Source organism: Toxorhynchites rutilus, chromosome 1 (assembly GCF_029784135.1).
Source record: "Toxorhynchites rutilus septentrionalis strain SRP chromosome 1, ASM2978413v1, whole genome shotgun sequence".
In the NCBI taxonomy this organism is placed as follows: domain Eukaryota; kingdom Metazoa; phylum Arthropoda; class Insecta; order Diptera; family Culicidae; genus Toxorhynchites; species Toxorhynchites rutilus.
The window spans coordinates 136,368,929-136,389,784 of record NC_073744.1 but is presented as its reverse complement, the minus strand read 5'-3'; the positions used below and the strand labels follow the sequence as shown (position 1 = coordinate 136,389,784).

General features: G+C 39.6%; 1 protein-coding gene across 1 annotated transcript in view; it reads left to right on the top strand.

Moving 5' to 3' along the window:
* Positions 1-3,971: 3,971 nt before the first annotated feature.
* LOC129761466 (tyramine/octopamine receptor-like) overlaps positions 3,972-20,856 on the top strand; it is a 56,252-nt gene continuing 39,367 nt past the window's right edge. The window contains exon 1 of the mRNA XM_055759190.1: positions 3,972-4,133. Within this exon, the coding sequence (XP_055615165.1) occupies positions 3,972-4,133 (162 nt within the window). The remainder of the gene's footprint in view (positions 4,134-20,856) is intronic.

The window sequence follows — 20,856 nt, the reverse complement described above, 5'->3', positions numbered from 1 at the left end:
TAGGGATAAACATAAAAAAAAACCGAACAGTCATGGCCGCAGCCATTCCAACGACGGTTCGACAAACGCCTAACAGTGTCAATGCAATTCCTTCCAATTTCGAGAGTCGGCAATCCCCCGCAAAAAAAAAGAAGATAGCATCGAGTGCTCCTCTCGGCTTTTCGAGATTGTGTGTGCGAGCATTTGGTGAGTGTTTACTTTCCCTCCCAATCAAACCCCTACCACCGCCCCCCCCCACCCCTTTCGAATGTTTTACCCGGTTCGATAACATCCTTTGCTAATCCCATTTATTTGGATGTTCATTCCCAATTCCAGCAGTTTTCTCAATTCCTCGGCTTCCCAAGATATGGTCGAATCCCACGCACTCGAGTGCGTATGTATGTATGTTCATTGTGTCGAACCGTCCCTCTCCGATGTTCGCTCGATCCCGCCCATAATCATGCAAACGAAATGTATAAGGTCGAACATTGGCCCATTGTTTTTCCGCATTGTCTCGATGCCGATCCCGACCAAGGCAACGCAACTTGGGCTGTGAAATTTGTGCAAATATGGGGAGATGGAGATGATACCAGAGCACCACAATGTTCGGAAATCAGGAAGCACACAAGTATCCTTCCCAATTGTTCCATTCATCGCTTGTAACAGTATGCAAACGCCGCGGCTACGATTTTGATTTTGAAAGCCGAGTCACGAAAGAGGCTCGATTCCCGGGTCGAGAACGTGATGGTTGATGGTATTGATTCGAGGAACGAGATTGTTTCCAGTAGTGTCAGCTCAACATCAGTCTTCCGCCCTTCCACTTCTGTGTGTTGAATCAGAATTAGATAAATTTGTCTTGCCAGTGTTTCTCTGTGAGTTTTACTACATATGATTATCTTCGATTTAATAACTGCACGTACTCTGAATTTGTGAGCTCTGTCATTTAAAAAAAAAACACGAATGTGTTGAACCGAGCATTTTGGTGTTTGATTGTGAACGGTGACCCGTTGTGGGCAGCACATGAAAACCACAACAAAACAGCCCAAATCGGCGATGTATTCGCGTATTCATTTCATTACGCTCGACCGGGAATAGAACCATTCATGAAAACAGATTTACGAAATCTCCACCGGTGATTCAGTTGCACTCTCCATTCGCGTTACTGCACTGAATTTTTCTCGGTAAATGTACATAACAGCATAGCATGCAGATAAGGTAAAGCGGAGTAAAATATCCCGAGCTAATGCCAGCGATTGGTGCATTCTTCATTATCTTCTATTTTAAAAAATTCTCGTGAAGGAGATTTTTGACGTAGGAATACGTCTTACATTAATGGTGCTAACTCAGAAAACAGGTCACGTTTTTATGAAATAAAGTTAACGTTAATAACTATTTTTGCTGCGAACGGATTTTCACCGATTTGCACACCAATCGAATCGGATATTTTCAAAGATTTGTGTTATATGCAATACATTACAATCTCACAGTCTGTATATAGTTTAAATTGATGAAGATTGGAAGCATTCCCATTTCCCCATACATTTGTTCTGTCCATTTGTGTGCTTTCCCAACAGAGCTGTCAATAAGGAGCAACTTATGCAGCCGCTAGAATAGAAACAACGGAGGGGTATAGCGAAAAGAGAATATTTGCGAAGTAAACTTCACCCTTGAGTAGTAAGTAAGCTATCGCTAGCGTATAAGTATTGTATTTTCTCTGAGGAAAATTCTTAGAATCTTTCTGTGCCCGAAACAACAAAGGTCGTTTGTTCTGCTAGTTTTGTGTTGAATAGCACACCTTCGATACTTTATTTGCCAATCGTACTTGCTCTCGTGCCAAGAGTCGAGAAACGATTTTTCATAAACGGTCATTCTCGTGATGTTTCCTTTTTATCGCTGCAACTGTGTGCATCTGTTAGATGCGTGTTTGATGCTCATTGAATGACGATGCACGAAAGATATCTGTCGTTGAATACTCAGTGCAATGCGTGCATTGATATAAAGAAACAAATTACGACATATGACCAATTAGTGTATTGTTCTCCCGAAGGCAAGAAAAAATCATTGCTTCTCGAAATGATTCTACAAAACCACGCAAGCCATTAAACCTTTTCAGGGTCCCCGGAACTTTTTACTATAGAGTTTTTTAAGAAATTTCAACGTATTGCCAAAAAAATCCGAAATGATACACTAACAAATTTAAAAAAAAGATTGCGTAGTCATATGCCCCTTGTGCTCCCGTGGCCGAGTGGTTAGCGTCATAACTAACATGCCGGGTGTTCGGGTTCGATTCCCGTTCTGGTCGGGGGAATTTTTCGTCAAAGAAATTTCCTCCGACTTGCACTGTGATCACGCGTATTCTAGAGCTTGCCACTCAGAATGCATTCAAGGCGTGTTATTTGGCATAGAAATCTCAACTAAGTACTAATAAAAATGACGCAAATAATACTACGTTGAGACGGTGTATTTTCGAACTTTCCAGTTATTTTAGGTAAGTAAATCGGCATCCAAAAAATTAAAAAATAAGTAGATCAAAACATCGAAAAACTCTTTTTACCTCATCACTTTTTGCCACATTCATGAAATGTATCTTGTTTATATGTGTGAGCTGGTGTAATAATGTATCAAACGAATACACTGTTGTCGAATTTTTATACTCGTTTGCTTCAAAAAGGGCAATGCGCGTTTTTTTCCCTAGCGCACCTTTGCTCCGCACTACTCTAATCATTTGCACTCTTCTCTTTTTTCGCCTGCTCTGCCATGGCTCGGATGGTTGTATTAATTGCAATGTCAGATACACTTCAAGTGAAATATTAGCTAGCGTTCACAACTCGAGGGGAAACATAAAACACAAAACGAGCAGAATAAGCGAACTTTGTTGTTTTGGACACAGAAAGATTTTGAGAATTTTACTCAGAGGAGAGGTAATACTTTTACGCTAGCGACAGCTTACTTACTATGCAAGGGTGGAGTTTACTTCGCGAATATTCTCTTTTCGCTATCGCTCTTCGTTGTTTCTATTCTAACGGCTGCATAAGTTGCCCGTTATTGTGAACTCTATTCGGGAAAGCACACAAATGGACAGAACAAATCCACTAGAAAAACTTGTAAAACTTCCACCAGTTTATAAGGTGTTGGCAACAAGGGTTGCAGTTATTGCAGTCCAACTGACCCCAATTTTTTTTTTTGTTAACCTTTTCACTACGAAAGGCGTATATATACGCTCTCGTCAGTCTTTCACTTCTTCACAATAGTCACTGATCTGGCGCAACACAACGACTGACATGCGCATAACGCGCCGTACCTGCTGATGGATTTCTCCGAGACTGGGCCGAAGTGAAAAGGTTAAGTAATATATATCTGAATATAACTGTGATATCAGATTAATCATATTAAATTATTTTCTCGTTGGAAAGAATCACGGAAATCAAATACTTTTTATGGTGTTCATAGGGAACTACCCCCTTAATTTTCAAAAGAACGCTTTGAAGGGTCATGTATCGAGTAATTTCACTACTCTGATGAGCGTCCTAGCGCTTATGATACGCAAGTGTTGTAGGTGAAAGGGTTCAATACACACTCTAAAAGTGAATCTACGTTTTTGTCAAGATTTAACTCAGAACCACTGAAAAACAAGTATCCACTTCATGAAATAAACAGTCCTTGAAATGTGTTTTTATAAACAATATTGTTTGTCAATAGACTTCGATTAGGAAGTGCACATTTAGCCCTCCTCTACCCTACGCTGATTATGTGAAGCGAGCTCCGGTGCATCGAAACGATAAAACCTTAATGTGAAAGTCGTAAAAGAAAAATAAAATGAACACCGGAACTTGGGTAAACACAGAACACCGAACGCTGATAACTATTTATTGTTGGAGTGCGAATCGAATCACCGCCATGGCTGCCACGGGCAAGGGCACCACGTCAAGGGTAGAACCACCGGGTGGTTGGGAAGCGGAACAACTACTACGAATCGGGCCAAACATCCTAAAATGCAGCTCGACTGCAGCCACTGCAGTCGATGGAGGGAAATAGCTCCATTCGGTATTTTCAAACGGCGGTCGATGCTCGACTCTTCCCAGTTCCCAGTTGATGATGTGCGGAGTATTACGATTCTCAGGTACTGTTGCTGTTTGCTGCCGCTGATGTTGATGGTAATGATAATAGTGATAGTGACGGTTATGATAATGTTTTCATCGCTTGGATTTTGAGGGTTATGTAAAATTTACTTTTGCTGAAATCGGTACTGTTTGAATTTCAAATGCAAATATTTAAACTGGTGGGTAAAATAGCGCTAACATGAAGTTATGTTTGGGGTTGAATTGAACGTATAACTCATACTAGAATATAATTCAAATATAACTCAATATATATTAGGATGGGGAAAAAGTTATCCTTTATTTTCTCTGTAGCAGGCTTTAGTGATCAATATCTCACATAATATCGATCATAAAATTTCGAATTTAGGCTCGTTGTAAAGGTGGAAATAATAGAACAAATGAGCAATTTAACAAATAAAGGAGATATGTTTTGCGAGCGGATGCGAAGGTAAATCATGTATTATGCATTCTTTCTTTCAACTTCGTTTTCATGTATGCAACACAAAATTGTGTGCAATAATTCATTCTATCAAACAAATTAGCCAGAACATTTTCGAATGTAAACATGCAAGATTTCATCAAAGTAACGAGGAAAGTGTCGCCCATACAGTGATCGTTCGTCAATTGGGCCGGAAAATCAATACAATTATTGAATTTGACTCTCCAACTGGGCTGCAAAACAGCAAAAGTAATACTTCAAATTTAAGATGACATCTATTATTGATACATAACTGCTTTATAGCCAAGTTAACGTAAGCCCTGTTCTATATATGTCCAGTTGAAGATAGTCCAGTTAGCGAATATCTTCTGTATATGACGGTGTGACGAACATCTTAAGCGAGTGTCTTCCGGGCTGCGGCAACATGGGCAATTGTACAGCGAAAAATGATATAATACTAGGTGGATGGCTCATTCGCTATCCAACTCTTGACGAGTAAAGTTCAGTGTCGGTATTGTGCGTTGCCACTTTTGCTATTGTGCTATTGGTACGAGTGAATCGTGTACGAGTGAAGGTCATTGCTGTCCGCTTTCGACCTGACCTTTTGTGAAGTGGAACGAAGGAACAAAGGAAGCAGCGCTCTTGCAGCGAGCCGGATTGCGGCTGTTGAACTGATTCGGCATAACGGGATCGCCATCGCGTGACTGTCGCAAACGGGATTCATCATCACGTGGCTGCGTAAGCTATTCTTGCGCTATTGTGTTGTCTCCGTAGCGCGTAGCCTCTGTCTCTCCCTGATTAGGGCAGTAGAGCGCATTATTGGAACAACTTATATATTAAGGTACACATATTTATTATTAATATTATTATTCAATTCATTTGTTCATTGTTTGATATTATTATCATAATTTTTTTTTTGCTATTTTTTTTAAGATTATTGTTAAAATCAGAAATAATTTAGAAATAAGACAGAAATTTTTGTAAAATGGAGAATAGTGGAGGATCTCCAGAGATGGAGATCTCCGATAATGAATCTCATATAAGATCTGGGAAAAAAACATAAACGAGTCCCTCATAAGGAAGATAATTCTTCTGTGGACGAATCCGCTCATCCTACCAAGCCCCCCTCTAAGAAAATTGCAAGCCTCCCTTCTCAACCCACTGTTACTTCCACTCCCCCTCTCCCATCATCGATTTCGCTTCCCCCTTCTGATGCTTCCGATCCAACCCAATCCTCGTCCTCGTCCTCATCCTCATCCTCGTCCTCGTCCTCGTCCTCGTCTTCCCCCTCTGTTGTCTCCGCTCCACGTGTCAGAGTTTATCCAGAAGATGCACCTGGAACTGGCCCTTGGGTTGTTTTCCTCCGGCCAAAACCGAAAGGAAAAAACCTTAACGTGATTCAGATCATGAAAGATCTGGCCAGATACACTTCTGTATCTGAAATTCGCAGGGTTAGACCGAACAAATTGCGAGTTGTTGTGAATGAACGGAAACACGCAAACGAGATTGTTGCTGATCAACATTTCACTCTCGAATATCGAACATTTATACCCTCCCATAACGTAGAAATTGAGGGGGTGATAACTGAAACGGGTCTGACGAGCGAACAAATAAAAGCAGAAGGAAAAGGCAAGTTCAAGAAGCTCCCCTCAATGGAAGTGAAAATCTTGGACTGTCGCCAACTCGGGAAACTTTCCCATGATGGGGACCAAACTAAATTTACGCCGTCCGACTCGTTTCGAGTCACCTTTGCTGGTGCCGCCCTCCCTGACTACGTTATGGTGGACAAATTGAGACTACCTGTGCGACTCTTCGTGCCAAAGCCCATGACTTGCAACAAATGCAAGTCAGTTGGTCACACTTCGGATTATTGTGCCAACAAGGAGCGCTGTGCCACTTGCGGAGAGCAACATGAGGGGAAATCCTGCAGTGCGACTGAGCATAAATGTCCATATTGCGGGGGATCCCCACACGAGCTCTCAGTTTGTGAAAATTACAAGAGTCGCTGGGAGAAACATAAGCGCTCTTTGAAGGAACGCTCGAAACGCACTTTTGCGGATATTTTAAAGGGCGCTTCTCCACTGGCCCAACAACAACAACCAATCAACACACAAAATGTCTTCGCCACGTTGCCCGTTGACGAAATAGAAGCGGACACAGCTAACGGGGGCACACCGTTCATTTTCCAAGGGAATCCCCGGCGCAAAAATGTGACCACTCCCAAAGTTCAAGGACAAGCCCCTCCGGTGATACCCCCTGTTAGCATGCCTAAAAAATCGAGTGCAGCGGACAAGCAAAATCAGGTTCCTCCTGGTTTCCGTGGGAATAATTCACCTTCGAATGGCCCAGCACTCGAGGGGACATCAAAAACCCCAACTGTCCCTATTTTTCCGTCCAGTTCAACTTCCCAATCGGGATTTATAAAGTTGTCTGACCTTTTGGACCAAATCTTCAAGTGTTTTAATGTTTCCGACTCCATCAGAACCCTTGTCATCTCAATGCTTCCAGTATTAAAGACAATTTTGCAACAATTGATGCAAACATGGCCCCTCCTTGCAATGATTATCTCTCTTGATGTCTAATTCAAATAGAGAGGTCGGAGATATCACTGTTTTACAGTGGAATTGTCGTAGTCTTATCCCTAAATTGGATACATTCAAAATTTTAATTCATAACTACAATTGTGATGTTTTTGCTCTGTCCGAAACTTGGCTTTCTTCGCGAGATGATATCTCTTTCCACGATTTTAATATTATACGCTTGGACCGTGATGATAGATACGGAGGGGTGCTTTTGGGGATCAATAAGTGCCACTCATTTTTTAGAATTGACCTTCCACCTATTGGAGGGATCGAAGCTGATGCTTGTCATGCAAACATCAGAGGCAAAGACCTCTGTATTGTCAGCTTGTATTGGCCTCCGAGAGCTGCGGTTAGCCGCAAACAACTTGATGACATGTGCTCACTCCTTCCTGAGCCACGATTGATCTTGGGAGACTTCAACTCTCACGGAACTACCTGGGGGGAACAGTACGACGACAATCGTTCATTGTTGATATATGACCTTTGTAACAGCTTCAATATGACCGTTTTGAACACTGGGGAAACAACACGTGTACCTAAACCTCCTGCTAACCCAAGTGCTCTTGACCTCTCGCTTTGCTCGAATTCACTATCGTTAGATTGTAAGTGGAATGTAATCCAGGACCCCAACGGTAGTGATCACTTGCCAATCAAAATTTCCATCACCATTGGGTCGAATTCTTCTGAATCTATAAACATGGCATATGACCTCACAAGACACATTGACTGGAAAAAATATGCGGACGCGATTGCTCTAGCCATCAATTCCAGAGATGGTTTACCTCCATTGGAGGAGTATAACTTCCTTTCTCGTTTGATCTATGACAGCGCGGTTCGCGCTCAAACGAAACCCATCCCAGGTTCCACCATTTCCCGAAGGCGTCCCAATCTATGGTGGGATAGCCAATGTTCCAAGCTTTATGTAGAAAAATCGAACGCATTTAAAGCTTTTCGGAAACGTGGAACCCCTGAAAATTTTCAAACGTATTTAGCCCTTGAAGATCAATTTAAAAACTTAATCAAAGGGAAAAAACGTGCTTATTGGCGAAATTTCGTGGGAGGTTTGTCACGAGAAACGTCAATGAAAAAATTATGGAAAGTGGCTCGAAACATGAGAAATCACTCTTCAACGAATGAAAGCGAAGAATATTCACATCGATGGATTTTTAATTTTGCACGGAAGGTTTGTCCTGATTCCGCTCCTGTGCAAAAAATTGTTCGAGATATACCACAAGGTAGGTGCGATCTTGATTCCGAGTTTTCGATGGTAGAATTCTCTCTTGCTCTCCTTTCATGTAACAATTCTGCTCCGGGATCGGATAGAATTAAGTTCAACTTGCTGAAAAACCTCCCTGATGTGGCGAAACATCGCTTGTTGGATTTATTCAATCGGTTTCTGGAGAATAATATTGTTCCGGATGATTGGAGACAAGTACGAGTTATAGCTATTCAAAAACCCGGAAAACCCGCGTCCGACTTCAATTCGTACCGCCCAATAGCAATGCTGTCTTGTATACGGAAATTGTTGGAGAAAATGATCTTGTTTCGCCTTGATCGATGGGTTGAAACGAACGGCCTACTCTCAGATACACAATATGGGTTCCGCAGGGGCAAGGGGACGAATGATTGTCTTGCGTTGCTTTCTTCAGAAATTCAAATGGCTTACGCCGAAAAAAAACAAATGGCTTCAGTATTCTTGGACATAAAGGGGGCCTTCGATTCTGTTTCAATAGAGGTTTTGTCGGACAAATTACACTCTCGGGGTCTGCCGCCTCTATTGAATAATATGTTATATAACTTGCTTTGTGAGAAACATTTGAACTTTTCTCACGGAGATTCGGCAGTAAGTCGGGTCTCTTACATGGGCCTCCCCCAGGGCTCATGTTTAAGCCCCCTTTTGTACAACTTCTATGTAAGCGACATTGACAATTGCCTTACACAAAATTGCAGCCTAAGACAACTTGCAGATGATGGAGTGGTGTCTGTCGTAGGATCAAACGAATCCGACCTGCAAGGACCCTTACAAGATACTTTGAACAATTTTTCAACCTGGGCCATTGGGCTAGGGATCGAATTCTCCACGGAGAAAACAGAGATGGTGGTTTTTTCTAGGAAGCATAGACCAGCAAAACCAAAGCTTCAACTTTTGGGTAAACCGATCACTCATGCTATGTCATTCAAGTATCTTGGGGTCTGGTTCGACTCCAAATGTACTTGGGGTGCCCATATTAGGTATCTGAGTAAAAAATGCCAACAAAGAATAAACTTTCTCCGTACAATTACCGGCACCTGGTGGGGAGCCCACCCAGAAGATCTTATAATGTTGTATCGAACAACTATTCTCTCAGTGATGGAGTATGGCAGTTTCTGTTTTCAATCAGCTGCCAAAACACACCTCATTAAACTCGAGCGAATTCAGTATCTTTGTCTCCGTATTGCGTTGGGATGTATGCCCTCAACGCATACCATGAGTCTCGAGGTTTTGGCAGGCCTACTCCCACTAAAAGATCGTTTCAATTTATTATCTCTTCGGTTCTTCATCCGGTGTAAGGTCATGAACCCATTGGTGATCGGAAATTTTGAGCAGCTGATCGAGCTAAACTTTCACTCCGGATTCATGAGTTCATATCATGAATTCATCTCCATGCAGGTTGATCCTTCTTCGTATATTCCCAACCGTGTTTGTTTCCCTGACTACATCAATTCCTCTGTGCATTTTGATCTGTCCATGAAGCAAGATATCCATGGATATTCAGATTACCAACGATCGAGGATCGCTCCAACGATCTTCGATGAAAAGTATGGGGGTATCAATTGTGATAATATGTACTTTACTGATGGGTCCACTATAAACGAGTCCACAGGATTTGGAGTGTTCAACGAATTTTTTAGCACCTCCCACAGTCTTCAGAATCCTTGCTCAGTGTATATTGCTGAATTGGCAGCAATTCATTGGGCGCTGGACAGCGTCGCCTCACGACCTGTTGAACACTATTACATTGTAACGGATAGTCTTAGCTCTGTCGAAGCTATCCGTTCAGTGAGGCCGGAAAAGCACTCGCCGTACTTCCTTGAGAGAATACGAGAAATTTTGAGTGCTTTATCCAGACGCTGTTATGTCATTACCTTTATCTGGGTCCCTTCACATTGCTCCATTCCGGGTAATGAGAGGGCTGACTCATTAGCAAAGGTAGGTGCAATTGAAGGCGATATTTATCAGCGTCAAATCGCCTTCAATGAATTTTATTCTTTAGTCCGCAAAAATACCATCGCCACCTGGCAACGCAAGTGGAATGAAGATGAATTGGGCCGGTGGTTTCACTCGATTATCCCTAAGGTTAGCCTCAAACTGGTTCAAAAGTCGGGACTTTATTCGCACCTTCTCCCGACTCATGTCCAATCACTGTTCGTTAGATGCACTACTCTTCCGTTTCAATCTTGCCAGCAGCAATCTCTGCGTTTGTGGCCAAGGTTATCACGACATCGAGCACATTGTTTGGTCGTGCGAGGTGTATCTGGTCGCCAGATCGAATTTAAAAAACTCCCTTCGGACCCGAGGAAGACAGCCCAATGTGCCGGTGAGAGATGTGTTGGCTCGGTTAGACCTTGATTACATGTCCCATATATATGTTTTCCTTAAAGCTATAGATCTTCGTGTGTGATTGCCCCTACATCCTTATACCCTCCTTTCCTTCCTTTGCGGGTAATTCGTCCCCTTGCTATAAATAGTAGAATAAGTTGAAATGTAAATACACTATAGATATATAGATTTATAAATTGAGTGTTCATCAACATTGTTACAATTTCCTTATATCCCATCCTTCTCCTAAAAATATGTCACCCTCCTAAACTCGAGTACACCGCGAGTAATCGGTTTTCCACCTTACTAACCATAGATGTAAGAAAATTGTTTATATATATAGTTTTAAAATTATATTTAAGAATTCGGCTCCTTTAAACTTAAGTAACTGAGCCTGTAAAAATAAACGAATTAAAAAAAAAAATAGGTGGATGGCAGCGCCTATTATGCGAGGGCTTATTGAGATCGGAATTACATCGCATCACAAAAATGAAACGAAATTAAATAATCAAATCTTCATGACTCATATTAATAATTCTCAACGACTCAATTCCTTCTATGATAGATTGAGCAGACGAACCAATACGACTTGATTGTGATAGTCTGCAAACGAACATTATTTCATGTGTATTTTACCTCAACATATCACGAATTCATAAGTAGTTTGAACTTAGTTTTTATTTCTTTCCCATAAACTTCATATTCAATGTAATCAATGACGATATATATATATATATTTTTTTTTGTTTACCGAACTACGCATACTTCATCTATCATTCCATCATGTGATATGTCACACTGATCTGATATTCATTAATCATTTTCAGTTAGACAGTTGTACTTTCTGCCAGAAGCTTATTATATTTTCTTGTTCGTTACAAACTATTAGACGGTTTTGAGTACATATAACAAACGGCCCTTTTGAGGGCTACTATTTGGAGTTTCAAAGAGTTAAATTATCAGATTTCTGAACACATTACATTAAAAAAATAACTGTTCTGAACAATCACAGTCCTACGTCATACTTCCGTGTGTGTTTTTTTTTGTACTTTTTTTTTAGTAGAGAGAGTAGAGAGTAGAGAGTAGAGAGTAGAGAGTAGAGAGTAGAGGGAGTAGAGAGAGTAGAGAGTAGAGAGAGTAGAGAGTAAAGAGTACAGAGAGTAGAGAGAGTAGAGAGTAGAGAGTAGGGAGATTAGAGAGTAGAGAGTAGAGAGTAGAGAGTAAAGAGTAGAGAGTAGAGAGTATCATCGAACAGGAACATCGTGGAGGAAATGTGTCGTGACGAGGGCACCTGGAACGCAGTAAACAGTGCAATCGTACATATCATGTCCGAGCTACAGCGGAAGTGGAGGCGCGACCAGCATGCGGATAACGCTTGACCATAAAAGATGAACAACTGAGACGGCTGTAGTACCGGATAGTATCCCCCGAGAGCCGCCGTGACGGAGTGCGCGTCATTTTGGAGGGCACTACCTAATCGGAGCTCCACTGGGAAGAGAAATCCTGCGAGGGTGACTGTGACGTGGCGCGCGTCAAGTTGGAGGGCGCTTCCTAATCGGTACACGTCTCGACAGGTAACCGGATACTGCCGTGGAGAACAGCAAAAATGCCTGCCTGGCAACGCCTGATCGTGGCCTGGATGGAGAAACACTGCGAACGTTTCGAAGGAGCGAGCATCAAGGATGAAGCCATGATCAAAATTTTGCATACCTCACGAGAGTAGCTGTGACGGAGTGCGCGTCATGTTGGAGGGCACTACTTAATCGGCGCTCCGCTGGGAAGAGAAATCCTGCGAGGGTGACTGTGACGGGGCGCGCGTCAAGTTGGAGGGCGCTTCCTAATCGGTGCACGTCTCGACAGGTGATAAACCCCGCGAGGGTGACTGTGACGGGTTGCGCGGCAAGTTGGAGGGCAATTCCTAATCGGTACACGTCTCGACGGGTAAGTGGACGCCAGCGAAGAGGACGTAAGCGCAGCGAACTGAAAAGCGGATAGAGAGGAAAAAATATTGAGAAAAAGGGAAGGACAACGCTAGTCAGCGTTGAAAACTCGAAGAGTGCATAAGCACAGCCACCCCCTGAAGTAGTCGCCTAGATGTGGTCCCAGGGGGAATAAGGCAAAAGGTAGAGGGCTTGGTTTTTGTGGGCGCGATCCCCACTCGACGTCTGGGTTAACCCTTCCCAGATAAGGCAGGTAGAGCGTTCCTCACCTCTATAAATAAAAGAGAGTAGAGAGTAGAGAGAGTACAGAGTAGAGAGAGTAGAGAGTAGAGAAAGTAGAGAGTAGAATGTAGAGAGTAGAGTGTAGAGAGAATAAAGAGTAGAGAGAGTAGAGAGTAGAGAGTAGGGAGAATAGAGAGAATAGAGAGTAGAGTGACTAGAGAAAGTAGAGAGTAGAGAAAGTAGATAGAAGAGGGAGTAGAGAGTAGAGAGAGTGGAGAGAAAGTGGAGAGAAAGTGGAGAGTAGAGAGTAGAGAGTGGAAAGCAGAAAGTGTAGAGTATAGAGTTTAAAATAAAGAGCAGAGAGCAGGGAGAAGAGAGAACAAAGTATAGAGTAGATGGTAGTAAATGAAGAGTAGAGAGTTGATAGTCAAAGTCAAATTTTAATAGCAAAAATTGATTGCAGAGAAAGAGTATAGGTTTTAGACATAGAGACATTTGGACTAAAAAAGAAACATTGAGTAAAATTAATAGCAAAAATTGATCGCAGAGAAAGAGTAGAAGTTTGAGACATAGAGACATTTGGACTAAAAAAGAAACATTGAGTAAAAGTAAAGAGAAAAAGTTGCGAGAGTCTGTTTAAGTGCAACAGCAAAGCTATTCCGATGACTTATTAAAACATAGAACTAGGCCTGCTAGGACTTCAAATTTTTTTCTGAATTTTCTTTTTAATGCAATACACTAAATTAAGATCTCTACTGTCGACAAATGGACCGAATTGGTCAACAGAAGAGGTGTTGTGTTCCATTAGGACAACGCAAAGCTACACAATTCCTAGGGCTTCATTGGGATGTTTTATGTGCATGCAATAAAATATAGTACGAACCGGGCACCAAGCGATTAATACCTTTTTCTCGTATTGCAAAATTTCCAGGGTGATAAGAAACGAGGACCAAGAAAAGGTTGTAAAAAAATGAGTGGGCTCTATCTATGATATAACCGCAAGGCTGACGTGGGACTACCTTAGCTTAGCAATCATTTGTTTGTATTGATTAAATTTTTGATTAAATGAAACAATTTCCGAATTGAATTGAACCCAATATATTTGCTTTGTGAGTAAAAAGATTGTATAATGCCATGTAAGGTCAATTCATGAATTGTGATAGATTTATTTATTCATTTTCGTCAAACAAATGTAGGCTACATACTTATATATTAATGATACAATGTTTTCTTAAGTTAAATATTATTCCTACGGTACATGTTTCATGATTATGTTCTTCGTTACAAGTAAATTTAATGACAGTCCTTTTATGTTCGATATGATGTCACCTTGGTTTAGAAGTCTGTATAAGGTAAACACATTTCAGTCGGAACGAAAATACGCCCGATTTACATGAATTTGCAATGCCAATTTCCCCACGATCCATGGATTTGAGGTCTGTGTTAGGGAAATACATTTCAGTCGGAACAAAAATACCCCCGACTTGCATGTATTTGCAATGCCAATTTCCCTACGCTCCAAGAATTTGAAGTCTGTGTTAGGGAAACACATTCCAGTCGGAACAAAAATACCCCCGACTGGCATGTATTCGCAATGCCGATTTCCCCAAGGCTGCTTGGTTATGATGACTGTGTTGGGGAAACCGTAAATCGGGCCAATCAAAACGAGGCAGTTAGGGCGTTTAGATAACGCTTAACATTTTACGGTTATTCAATTGTTTATCTAATGCAACATAACATTTTATTAATTGCGATAGAAGCGTAGAAATATTCCCTATCAGTTGATACAAACATCTCTCCGATCCAGTAAGAAATGTACGAGTTATAAGCATTCGGAATCTTTCATTTTTTCCTGCATGTTCTGTGTTTAGGTTTTCATTTTACCTCCAATATACTCCGGTTAGACGTAGTCCCACGTCAAAATCTATTGCTAGAGTTTTTCGTCAATAAGGACCAATACCTCTATGATAGAGACATTATGAAGCCACTTTTAGAATGGCAACAAATTTTACAACAAAACGGTGCTTATTTGACCCAAATAGGACAATCCAAAGTATATTAAAAATAGTTTTTAATTTCACCCAAAAATAATCGATTACTTTTTCCTCAACCAAATATTACCGTTAGAAGTTTCATGTATTGCTTTGACGAAGCATTAAGCTTCGTGTGTCACTAATTTTCTGAGTTATTCCAGTTGATTCTGAATGGAAAATTTCAAAAGAAATTCGAAAAATTATTTAATCAAAGTATCTTTACTCAATAGCTTAATATTTTCGCCATATACAGGGAAACTTCGATATAACGTACCCTCGATATAACGTCATTCGATATGACGTACATTTTACCTCGATATAACGTACACATTACCAAAGTCCAAAAAAAAATTTTTTTTTGTTTATTTATTTTCTAAAAGAACAATACATTGTCTGTATTTTGATACTAAAGCTTGTGTTGTAACTTTAACCAATACCGAAATACAACTGTTTTGTGATTTCGGATTCTAAATGAATCAAACTTCAATCAACAAAACGGAGGGAAACATCATGAGAAAAGCTGACTTCGTCTTCTTATTGATTTTATTCATCAACCTTACTCAAACAGCAACACAATAAAGTAATATAAGCTACGTTTCAGAGTTCTTTATCATGCTTCGATACAACGTACAATTTTGAAAGTAAAATGTACGTTATATCGAAGTTACCCTGTATGTAACATCACATTTAAACCATGATAAAATAACGATTATAAGAATCGAAAAGATTAATTCAAACAATTTTGCGATACAGGACGGACTCGAATATCCGGAGACTCGATTATCCGGAATTTTAGACTCGATTATCCGGAGTATTTAATTTTTGATTTTTGGAAATTTTGAATAATTTGTATAATAATACTATATTGAATAGCTAATATGGGTATCAAAAGAAAGGGCTTGACTAGTAGAATGCAGTTATTTAAAAAAAAATGCAAATCCAAGATGACGGCCACTATAAAATGGCGGATTATATATTTTCTCAGAACCCCATCAATATGAGTATCAAACGAAAGGGTTTGACTAGTAGAACACAGTTATTTATGAAAAATGCAAATCCAAGATGGCAGCCACTACAAAATGGCGGATTGCATATTTTCTCAGAACTCCATCAATATGGGTATCAAATGAATGGGCTTGACTAGTAGAACACAGTTATTTATGGAAAATGCATAAAAATGAATCAAAAGAAAGTTCTCGACTAGTAGAACATGCAGATAATGAAAAATCCAATTTCAATATGGCCACAGTCCTCAAACAACTAATTACTTTTTGAATGGTTTCATTCAGCTTGACCTGTTTCTATGTATGTTTGAATGTTTGTTGGGTTGTCCCACATTAATAGAAAATTGACCCCGTACCTGTTGACCTGAAACCTGTACCTGTTGACCGTACCTGAAATTTGGAACATACATTTAATTCTAATGTCATTATAAAACTGCGTATTCCATGATCTTGAAAAATTCAATTTGGCCGCCGCAAAAATGGCTCAATGGCTTGATTTGAAGAATACACTACACTATGAACAACATAAATTCGGAAAGGTCGCCGCCACAAAATGGTCGACTATATATATTTTGCAATCCCCTCAATATTGGTATCAAATGAAATGATTTGACCAATAGAATACAGTACAGGTCGGACTATATACAGACTCGATTATATGTGATTCGATTATATACAATTTTGGACTCGTTTATATTCAGTTTGGAAAAAAATATTTTTTGACGTAGGACTACGTCTTTCATTTCTATACCGGGGTGTAAAATCAAAGTTTCGAAAACGAAAGCGTTACGCCGGAGACCGAGATTTTGAGTGTTAATAGCTCCTAAACAACTGAACGAAATGGTATGATAAACACTTCATTCGAAAGATAAAATGTCTACGCGTTCTATACTTGTTACTTTCTGATCCAAAAACTTGTTTCAATAGTCTTAAATTTGCTTTCAAAATAGGCTATTGAAATCACCAATCGGTATATAAGCGAGCGCCGCTCGGAAATCCACTCAGTTCTAATTGAACAGCGATTGGAGCATGTTGTCGCTGTTGTGGTGAAGCTCTTCATTTATCATGAAGCGCGGATGAACGGTGTCACCAAGAGCCTGTTTGTGCACCTTAGGCCAGAAGGGAATCCATCAGGAGGAGAGTGATGCTACAAACGGTTCCCCGGGAAGATCTCGAAGCAGCCGCTACACACACACACATACACGCACGGAATTCTTTCCGTTTGGATGCCATTCAGCATCGAGAAAGATCCGGAAAATAATCTGCCAGTTCCTCTAGGAATTTAAAAATACATTCATGTGAAAGAGTTTATTTGAATGTTTTCTATCCATGTAACACTGTGACCAAATATGTTTCAATCAAGTGCTATTAACAGATGGTTATCGAGTTAGCATTAACCACTGGTAGGCTTCCAGTATCGAGGAAAATGTGGAAAAATCTAATCGTTACTGAAAATAATCTGCCAGTTCCTCTGGGAATTTAAAATTACATTCATATGAAAGAGTTTATTTTAATATTTTCTATCCATGTAACACTGTGACCAAATACATTAGGTTTTGTGATTTTTCAATCAATCGCAATCAACAGGATAGCTTCTGAAGATTATTCTTCCCCATCAGTAGGATATTTCCGTATCCAATATTGGATGCATAAAACCTTGTGCCTCCAACGTAACGCTCTCGTTTTCGAAGTTCTCCAAATATTCATTCATTCAGAATGAATTCAGATTCAACTTCATACAAATGATCTCTAAATCAACGATAGTCCTACGTCACCCTTGCGGTTATACCATAGATATAACCCACTTCCTGTGTTTTATATTTTAAATATGACTTAATTAATGAAGTAATGTAACCTATCAACGTTATGGTGAAGTTCAAGTGGCTATTACATGTACAGTGGGGTAAAAATCGTGATTTTTGAAGATTTTGCTTGAATTTCCACCAGGAATTGTTTATATCAATATTGCAACCAAATTAAGAAAGATAGAAGTTGTGCGTCAAAGAACTTCATTTTAATTGATAGCAAAAATATTGTTTAATATAATTTATCAGGATAAAATTAATAATAACACATTAAAACTTATTAACTTTTAAGCGTTTCACTTTCAAAATGTTATTAAATTCACTAATTTAGTTGTTCCGCTACTGTATCCTGTACTAAATTTGCTCAGCTTTCAAATGAAAGCATCAGAATCGTCTTCCGTAGCGTACTTTGTAATGTAGAGCCAGTATGAAGCAACAGAGTCCGGAACCAAAAAAAAGTTCTATAACTCTGTCATTGTTGAACTTCGAACATATGCGTAGGAGGATTTTTTTCATCAAATATGATCGTCTATCACCTCCTGAGAGAATCTGGATAAATTAATTTTTTTCTTGTGAGAAAGGTGTTTTCTGACTTTAAGGGGATGAATCAAAAATCAAATTCCTCTTTTATTTTGAAAAAACAAAATATACATGCAAAAAAAAGCAAATAAAGAAAAAAAAATATAGGAGGATGTGCTCAAGACACGACCGCATTATTGACGTAGAACTACGCTGTGGTTTAATTCAAGTCGCTTGTTTATAACTGCGGATATTATTTTATAATGCTACGAAAATTTAGAAACAACCACTCTACCAGTTTGGTCGCCCTGAAATGTTCTTTTTATTGTAGAATCATTTGACGATAATTGTTTGATGATTCATTCTTGTGCTCGCAGAACAATACATGATCGAGATAAGCGCAGCTGTCATCCTTAGTGGAGAATGTTTTGCTACTGGAAAGCGAATCCAAATTACATACAAAATTCCAGAACGACATTTACTTTCTTGGTCGTTGTCTGTTAATGTCAACAACCTCGAAAAACGTAGCACTGCTTCAATATGATCAAGATTAGCGCAAATGCAATCCTAGTTGAAAGCAGTTTTGTGACGCGCGAGCTCAAATAAATTAATAACCTAATATAAATTATTGAATAACTTAGTACAGGGAAACTTCGATATAACGTACCCTCGATATAACGTCACTCGATATAACGTACATTTTACCTCGTATACACATTATCGAAGTCCAGATATTTTTTTATTTTTTTGTTTTCTGAAAGAACAATTAATTATCTGCATTTTGATACTAAAACTTGTATTGTAACTTTAACCAATCCCGAAATACAACTGTGTTGTGTTTCCGGATTCTGAATGCATCAAACTTCAATCAACAGAACGAAGGAAAACATCATGAGAAAAGTTGGCTTCGTCTTCTTATTGATTTTATTCATTAACCTTACTCAAACAGCAACACAATAAAATAATACAAGCTACGTTTCAGAGTTTTTTTATTATGCTTCGATATAACGTACAATTCGATACAACGTACAATTTTGAAAGTAAAATGTACGTTATATCGATGTTACTCTGTATTACTCAAATAATTTTTTAGTGCACTACCATAACGCCTGCTTCACCGTAGCGTCAGTTCAATGCATTGATGACAGAAAACAAACGATGTTAACTGCTTGGAAAAAAGATGAATATTTGCCTCAGGAGAGATTCATTACTAATACATTATTTTCCTTCCGCTATCTCCCCTCCATTTATCATTACAACTGCTTAATATACAACACCAAACGCACGCACGTACGCACAAAATATCCATATATCGTTGGCTTGAAGCAACTAAATATACATACACTATCTCCGTTTTGCACTCTTCTCAACAGAAGCCCTTTCTGTTAATATTTCCAGTCTAGATTAGCTTAGCTGTCATCCTTTGTGGAGAGAATTTTCCTACCGTCATGAGAAACCAAATCACTGACGATATTCCAGAACATTTATTTTCTTGGTGAGCTGAAGATAGCCTAGTTCGATGATTCCCCACACAATTGTGTAGCTCAGAACCTTAATGCAATGGCGTCAGTTTGATACAATGATTGCAATGCCAGAGACATCAGCGAGTGAGTAATTTGTTCGCGTCCACAGTTCAATCCGAAACGAAGACCTGTGATGACGCAAAACAAGGAAGAACAAGCGATATTCATTGCTTTCAATATAGAACGATACTGAACGTTGGCCTCTCTTCCTTGCTTGAGACTTTAAACTTCTTAGGTTCATTCGTCTCTAACCCTCAAAAAGGCCCTTGGAAAACTTTACTTTATCCATCATATTACTCCTCCACTCCCATTGCCTTAAGAAAGGCATTCGATCCCTCACCATCCAGCTCGCCCAACAACGATGTTGTTCAGCCGATTTCCTCACGAAGAATGAAAGTTTGCCTCAGCGAGATCCACTGTTTATGCTCTAGGCAAATATTCCTCTTCGTTCTTCTTCTTTTCCTTTGTTCACGGAGACTTTACATCCTACGATTTCCCCTTCGTTGCTCGTCGATAAGTTGCTCGTTATTGACAGCTCTGTTCGGGAAAGCACACAAATGGATAGAACAAATGTACGAGGAAATGGGAATGCTTCCAATTTACATCAATTTCAACCATATACAGACTATGGGATTGTAATGTATAGCATATTAAACAAATCTTAGGGAATTTCCGATTCGTTTGGTATGTAAATCGCCAAAATCCGTTAGCGGGAAAAATAGTTATTAACGTTAACTTTATTTCATAAAAATGTGACCTGTTTTCTGATTTGGCACCCTTAAAGAAAGACGTAGTTCTACGTCGAAAATTGTTTTGACTCGATTATCCGGAAGATTCGATTATCCGGAGTGAAAAAAAAAATCAATACTCCGGATAATCGTGTCCGACCTGTACTTATGTATGAAAGAACCATAAACGATCCATTCGAGCTCACTATTTGGCTACCATTATTCTGAATAGTGCTCACTGTTGAATCTGGGTTATCTTCAATTCTATTAGAGTTGGGTCAATCGATTTCAAACTAAACAAAAAAATAAACAATCAAATTTTCAATTTAACGAAACATTGTGAAAAAAAACCGAACGATTATTATCATCCCAAAATCGGAAACTGCTCTGTCATAGAGTTCA